Here is a 7,703-nt window from a genome sequence, read left to right on the forward strand (position 1 = left end):
GCTTAACCCGTTATCAAGATTATTATTCACGTTTCTTTTTCGACTATGTAGCCTATAGAGATTTCAATATCGTCAAACTTCAAACTCGTTTTTCTTGAAACTGTGAAAAGTGGACATATAGTGACTTCTTGTACTCTGCCATGGATAGGACAATTTATAATCAGAAAGCACAAATGTTGTAGTCATGATTCCCCTAGCCAATGTTGAGGTATACCGGACTTTTCCCCTGTGTCCCACAGGAGGGAAAACAGCAAATTCTTCAGCCAGAGCTGAGGGAAGATACTGAAACCCAATGATTAAACGCCATAAAACAGTTCATAAAAGAACTGGAAATCAAAGAAAACCAGTCTCCAAGAACTGAAGATATAAAACAAAAATAAAAGTAAACCCCAAAACTCTCCAAAACAGAACGGCAAAACTCAAATACATATTTCTGAAGAAGGCAAGTCTAAATACCAAAATTATGCAAGCGGGTGGGACAAAGGGAGATATTTCTTTTTATTAAATTAATACCCTCATCAAGCAAGGCATGAAAGGATTTGTATCGAAATGAAACAAAATGTAAACTAAATAAGATATCACATTTTACTGACCACAATAGCCCTACATCTCATTCACAGCCCTACATCTCATACACTACCTTTTCTCTCCTTCTCTCTCAATCAAACACACAAACTCACTTCAACACCTAAATAAACTCTTCAATAAACACATCTGCCCTCACAGTTTCACTATAAGCAAACAGGGATCACCACAGGCATCAGTCCTCACTGCTGCAAAATCTCACGACCATCCAACAGCGAAAAACGTATCAAATTATTATTCCGGTTAAGAAAATGTTTTCATCATCATCATCTGTTTGAGTATGTATAAAAAGCAGAAGGGATAAAAACCAGCTCATTAAGTACAGGCTCCAAAATGGCCATTGTAGTTCGAATATAGAACTTCCCAGGAGCAAGCCAAGAGCGTGCAGGGGCCGTTGCTATATACAAACCCTCCAAGTCCATGTGTAAAAAGTTAACAAACACAACAACAAAAAAGTTCTATATATGTACAGAGGGATGACCCACGACAAACATTTCGCCACTCCCATCACATCCTCTTTCTCTGCCCGCCCGTTTTGAATTATGAGCGAGTCACCGCCTCTCAACGTTTGTTCAGCGGGAGCGAGAGGAGCTGTCAGATCATGACGTCAGCCAACAGACAAAAGTGATTTTGTCCATTTTTCTCTCAAAACACACACACAAAAAAAAACAAACTATGGTGTATTCAAATGACGTAGTATCGTGTCCGCAAATATCATACCACTCCACTCCAGCACAGTTTTTGCCACTGTTACAATTTCTAGTTCCATGTGTCCCTTCCCGAGCATTCGATTCTAGCGATTTATACCCACCATAAAATTTCATTTTTGCTGCTGTAAGGGATTCTGACAAAGCAGCCTCTTGCTCTCAGCCGACGGCGTAGGCCAGCAAGATGCTGAAGGCCTCAGACACAAACCAATGACTTTAGAGCGGGCAAAGTTTGCATGACTGACAGAAAATTTCGGTCAAGTACCTCACACACAAAGACTTAAGATACCAGGTTAGACTGCGCAAGCATTTCTCATTATTTCTATGCACCCATATTCTGGAAAATATCAAAAATGACAGGGAATGGCATACATTTCCATTTGTCCACTTTTTGACATGGTATAACATGGTACCACAGACTCAAAAGCAGCATGCTCTGCTGCTGTGACTATCGAGGTAGCTGTGTACTTAAACTGACCTTCAGCTGCTTTGCCTGGAGTGACATTGTAAGTTATTGAAGTATATACATGCCACTTTAAACTGAGCTTCTCCATAAAAGCGAAGGGGGTAAAAATAACTCTTCGTTTTCATATGGATCAGTTGTGCTGCATACCATTTACAATTGACAAGTGTGGTCAGTCTACTCTCTAATTTTGAACATACAAGACACGCATGTTTGAAATAGGTTCACTGCAACAACACATACTTCAGTCCAGCCAATATTATGTAGTGAATCACCTACCACGTAACAGAAAAATATTCACCAAGATAAAAGCGTAAAACCACTCTCATGCCAAAAACATATATGTGTGCAAAAGTAAGAAAAAAAATCCCAATCTTAAACAGACACAATGTAATGCAATAATGGTAATACTGTTCAACATCCACAGGTTCCAAAAGGTGCACTGAGAACACTCCTACCTTTCTTATCAAGATCAGATAACCAAAGCACTGAATATTCAAATTACTTCCCTTCACTCACACTTTGTCATGATTTCTCCACATACGCAACACATTGCAATCAAGGTAAATATAAAACGTATTCCTTTCTTGCTTCGGTGGGGACAAAGGACAATACAGTACAACACGGACAGGTCGAAATGTGCCTGCCGTCCCCTTTTTTTCTTTTTCTTTACGTTTGGAATATATCCCTCAACTACTAGGGATCCCTCGAACTACCGAGCCCACTCCTGACAAATCTGAGCCATCCGTGTCATACTGTATATAACACCTTGCTAAGTAAGAGATGATCATACAAAACTGTAAACACTTTAACCCTGATTTGATTATTGTAAACCCATACACCTTATGTGCTACGAGTTCTTTCCCTTCCTTTTTGACTTTGTTCATATAAAGAGTACACAAGAAGCACATTGACACTTAAGTGGTTACTTCTTGTAATGACAACCCCAAAAATGGAGTGGACAATTAATCCACTCATTCTGTAAAGTGTCTCATGTATCAATAGTGCCCAGGCTTGAGTGCACGTCATAATTGATTTGCGGTTCAAGTGAATTACATACGATGTACAGGTATATATCACTCCACCTTGAACCTTTTGATTTAATTTCTAATTTGCCTTTCAACCATGACTATTGGCACATCAAGGAAAAAAAAAAGTGTCCAATCTGATAACAGAATTCTGTCATCTAATACAAAATGTTGGAGTCACTTTTAAACTTCCAACTCTACCCCTCTTACTTATGAACAAGGTGATGAAGTACTATGGACTTTCTATATCAGGTCTCCTCTATATAAACCAAAGCTCACCCCAAGTCTCACTCCGGTAGATAAGCCACATAATGCACTACTTACTCTGTGAGCGCTATTGGGACCTCTTTTCCTCCTTTTCTTTCTAGTTATTTGATCCCCAAACAACTGCAAGCAATTTCGGTACACACTTACTTTTCAAATTCCATAATTTCAATGTCAAATTGAAACCCACTCAAGAGGAAAAAGAGAAGATATTACTCAAAACTACAAGTCCAGTGAAGGATCCAAAGAGAAACTCTATCGTGGACTCTCAAAGTGTAGGTTGGAGCAGCCACAAAAGAGACCAGATTGTGAAAAATTTTCTCTCCCTCCCCCTTCAGGCCAGTGACAAGTCACACTGAACCTCTCAATAGAGCCAACCAACTAGGCCTACCTAACACACAGGATGAAACAGGGCGATGCTGCTGAGCTGAAGATTCAGAGCTCACCGTCCTTTAATGAAATACCAGAATAAAGAAGAACAAATTCATTTCACATGTGCATGATTTAAATGCCTTTTACTTTGATAAAAGTAGCTGCTTTAGCACTCTTTGTGTTATTAGTAACAGAATCACGGCAATAAATGAGAACTCTTATAGTGCAGACTGGGAGAGAAAAATTCTCAGCCAAGCAGCCAGAACGATCTCTTTAGGGAGGCAGAAATTATGGAAATGCAACTATGGCAAAACTGTTTTAAGAGGGTCATGTTAGAAACACATGCTTTACCACAAGCATACAAAAAAACAAACATCATGAGCACTTTGGGTAGGGGTGAGGTGGGGTGGGGTGGGGGGGAGGGGGGATGCACGTCTATGACGATGAAGTGAACAAAGTATCAAGCTGATGAAACTGCATTCAAATCCGTGTTCCTCAAACTTCTTCTTGGCAGGCAGGACAACTCGTTTGGTAGACCCCACTGGGAGTAACCTTGCCTTTCATCCGTAATACTTTGGTTCAGCGCGGGAGATAATGAGACACATCCACACAGCTACAATGTTCTCACCACTACAACAATAGACCGCTGCTGGCTACGACGGTTGTGTCTGCCAGGCAGTCCCCTAGAGGCCTCGCACGGAACCCCCAGACAGCTCGTAGAAGAGAACATAGGCCTCAGCAGACACCACCTGGTTGGAACTGACCTTAGACACTCTGAAATACAAAGAAAAATGTTTTAATTAATTTGAGTTTTAAGGCACTTATGACCCAAAAAGGTCATACAAGTGTCGAAGATTAGAGTTGTTGCTACAGAGTAATCATCATCATCATCAAGTGCCAGATCTGCAACAGACATCAGCAATCATGGCTCTTAAAAAAGCTACATTACCCTGATCTTTCCCCGTCACCCATCTATTCAGGTTCTCCAAGTAGGCTGTTCTCGGTCTACCCCTGCCTCAGCTGCCTTCAGTTTTGTTAGTAAATGCTAGATGTAATGTACAAAGAAAAAAAGAGGGTCAGACAAGGATGCATGATGTTTCTTGGGAAAGAAGGAGCAAACCACACCACAGCATCCGCCAACTACCCGTAGAGATAGGAGGAAAGAATAAAAAAGGAAGGCAGATAATCACAAAAAGATAAGACAATAAGTGTCAAATACACATGGCCCCAGTGAAGCTTCATATTTGAAAAACGGGAAACAAGTTTCAAATGAAGCCTACAGCTTATTATACAGTTTGATTTTCTGTAATAAGATATACTTATTAATATCCTCTCCTTAAAAAGAATGAAGAGGTAATACACAGACTGAAAGAGAGAGAGAGAGAGAGAGAGAGAGAGAGAGAGAGAGAGAGAGAGAGAGAGAGAGAGAAAGAGAGAGAAAGAGAGAGAGAATAAACAGAAAAGAGATTTTACAAATTCAGTAAAGCAAATAATAACTCCACAAAAACATCAACCTCGAATCACTGAAACTGTACCACTCTTTAGAGCAAAGATTTTTACAGTAATTACCTGAGACAAAAAGAAGAGAGACAAAAAGGAGAGAGATAACAGTAAAGCAACAAACTCCCCGAAAAACACCAACCTCGAATCATTGAAGTAGTACCACTCGTTGGAGTAAGGGTTTTTACAGTATGCGGTGTAGTGACCCGAGCCCGTCCCGCCAGAGTGGTTGGACACAGCATAGAGGTCGTACAGTATCCGACGACCCCCGGACCCTCCCTCCGCCGAGTAGTCCGTGAGGTCAAGTTGAGTGACGGGAAAGTCCACAACTGAGGTCAGCTTGCGGCCGTACCTCTCCTGACTGAACCGCTTCAAGTCTGAGAAGGAAACTTAGTCAAGGGAAAAAAAACTTTGGCTTCCTTTTTTTTAATTTTTCAAACCTCGGCACACTCTATGGAACATTACAGCAACTGGAGCAAACCTGCACCTATCACTACATGGCACTGGACAGAAGGGCGAGGGCCCAGCTGTTGCTAGATCGATAACAACAATTACAACAACATCATTCGTATCTCTTTTTCTGGGATTTTACCTATCGCTTCATATTCGCCACCCCAACATACCTCTGACGACATTGGTTAATATTGAAACTGATATAGTAACAACAATGGTATCTTCCTGGACTATAACTGTGACTTTTCATTTGTTCATTATTGATACTTAAAACGTAAGGCTGAACTATATTTTCAGAACAGTAACCTAGACTGCATATTTGTTGTATTTTGAAACTGAGTGAAGTCAGCAGTAGAATTTTTGTGGCAAATCTTCAAACACAGAGGTGGCAAATGGCTACCACAAAAGCCCTTAACTTATTATTGTTAAACGAAATTTAAGGATCACATTGTCAAACACAACTTGTATCAAGAAGTTAAACAAAATCTGGACATTGCAGAAATCCAGACTTCCCGATTTATCCGAGAAAAAACCCCCGCAGTTGTTCCAACAACAACTATTGTGTGACAGCAGAGCAAGGATACGCAGCACAAGGATCTTGGGAAACCTCTGAATGGAGAAACTCTTGGTACAGGAACGTCGAATTTTGCACTTGGCACACATCTGGGGAGAGACACCAGTTGAAGTTAGTACGTCCCATGTTTATTTTACACATGAGTTTTAGGTTTGGTAAGAGTTTCGTTATACTTCTTGAACAAGTTTTGTTTTAGTAAGAGTTTTACGGCACTTGCAACACAATAAAAGTATAAAATGCCGAAGATTAGGGGTATTGCAAGTAACATGCACAAAAAAGAAAAAGGAAAGATAAGGAAGATAGATGTTTGATAGGAAAGAAGGAGCAAACCATAACCACAGCGTCCGCAAACCACCTACGAAGTTTGTACGTCCAGTGTTTACTTTACACACAAGTTTCTGTTTCGGTCAGAGTTTCGCTATATTTCTGGAAGGAGTTTTGTTTTAATAAGAGTTTTACAGCACTCGCAACACAATAACGTTATTTAAGTGCCGAAGATTAGAGGTGTTACAAGTGAGTAACAAACAAAGAAAACAAAGAGGAAAGATAAGGACGATAATTGATGGATAATAAAGGAGCAAACCACACCAGAGCACCCGCCAGCCACTCATTGGTAGGACTTTAACAGCACTTGCAACATGAATAGGTCATATAAGTGCTGAAGAGGTGGTGCTAGAGAGTAACAAACACAGAAAACAAAGAGGAAGGATAAGGATGATGATTTAATAGTTTAATAAGAAAGAAGGAGCAGACTACGCCAGAGCACCAGCCAGAAACCTACTCGTTTACACAAAAACAAACATGCAGAGAATAACTTTTTGATCAAAAGGCTCACAGAAATACAAAAATGCCATGCCAATGCCAAACGGCAATGGTGACTAGATGTGTGGTAATGCAAAAAAAACTCCTTTCACTTTCGAGGTATCTAATCCTGACATTTCAGTAGTTCAGTCCTCTCGAAAATTCCTTTAGTGAGTTAGTCTGGGATCAAACTAGCAAAGCCGATGAGGCCTCAACATGGCAAAAGTATCAGTAAAACTACAGGCCAAACCATTGAAAGGAAATTCTGTACTACACTCTTGTGACCCGCTATTTCGGGGGTGCCTTGATAGTCGAAGCAGACTTTGTGCAGTTCAAGTTAGAGAGGTGAGCAGAGTAAGTCTGATTCCCTGTAAGGACTTCTCTGTGGACATCCACCCCTTGGCACTCATAAAACCTTGATGCAGTTGTGAGCACTGTAAAACCTCTACTAAAACTACAAACTATAAAACCTTTTTTCTATTAGTTTAACAAGCAAAATCCCAGTTCTACGAGTAGGACAACATCTGGGCATTGAAGAGATAACAGACTATATCAAAATATTTTCCTCTTGCTGTAATAATTTTGCAAAATCCTTTCTATTTCTGTCGTTCCATCTTTCTCATCCACTTTTTTCTATCAGCCTCTGTGTCTCAATTCTCTTTCTTCTCTCTATTTTAGTCATCTCTCTTTCCATCAAAAAAATAATAAACACACCCATCCTTGCAGTATAGATCTATGTAACCTACATTACAAATGTTAAGATGAGAAGCATTTATTTCAAGCAATGAGCTAAGCTTAAAACAATGAGAAATGTATGAATTATTGGGCAGTCCATGAAAGAAAATGGGTACAAAACAAAAATCAGAAATTCCACGACAGTCCACATGAGGTGTAGGGGTAGGGGTGTGTATGTGTGTGTGTGTGTGTGTGTGTGTGTGTGTGTGTGTGTGTGTGTG

General features: G+C 40.1%; 1 protein-coding gene across 2 annotated transcripts in view; it reads right to left on the minus strand.

The window, feature by feature from the left end:
• Positions 1-657: 657 nt before the first annotated feature.
• Positions 658-7,703, minus strand: part of LOC101862221 (ubiquitin carboxyl-terminal hydrolase 2) — a gene marked incomplete in the record, with an annotated part of 24,928 nt that continues 17,882 nt past the window's right edge. For both annotated transcript variants that reach the window (XM_013088981.2, XM_013088980.2), the window contains 3 exon segments: positions 658-4,193; positions 5,062-5,296; positions 5,957-6,035. In XM_013088981.2, coding sequence (XP_012944435.1) covers positions 4,103-4,193; positions 5,062-5,296; positions 5,957-6,035 — 405 coding nt within the window.

Source organism: Aplysia californica, unplaced genomic scaffold (assembly GCF_000002075.1).
Source record: "Aplysia californica isolate F4 #8 unplaced genomic scaffold, AplCal3.0 scaffold00849, whole genome shotgun sequence".
In the NCBI taxonomy this organism is placed as follows: Eukaryota; Metazoa; Mollusca; class Gastropoda; order Aplysiida; family Aplysiidae; genus Aplysia; species Aplysia californica.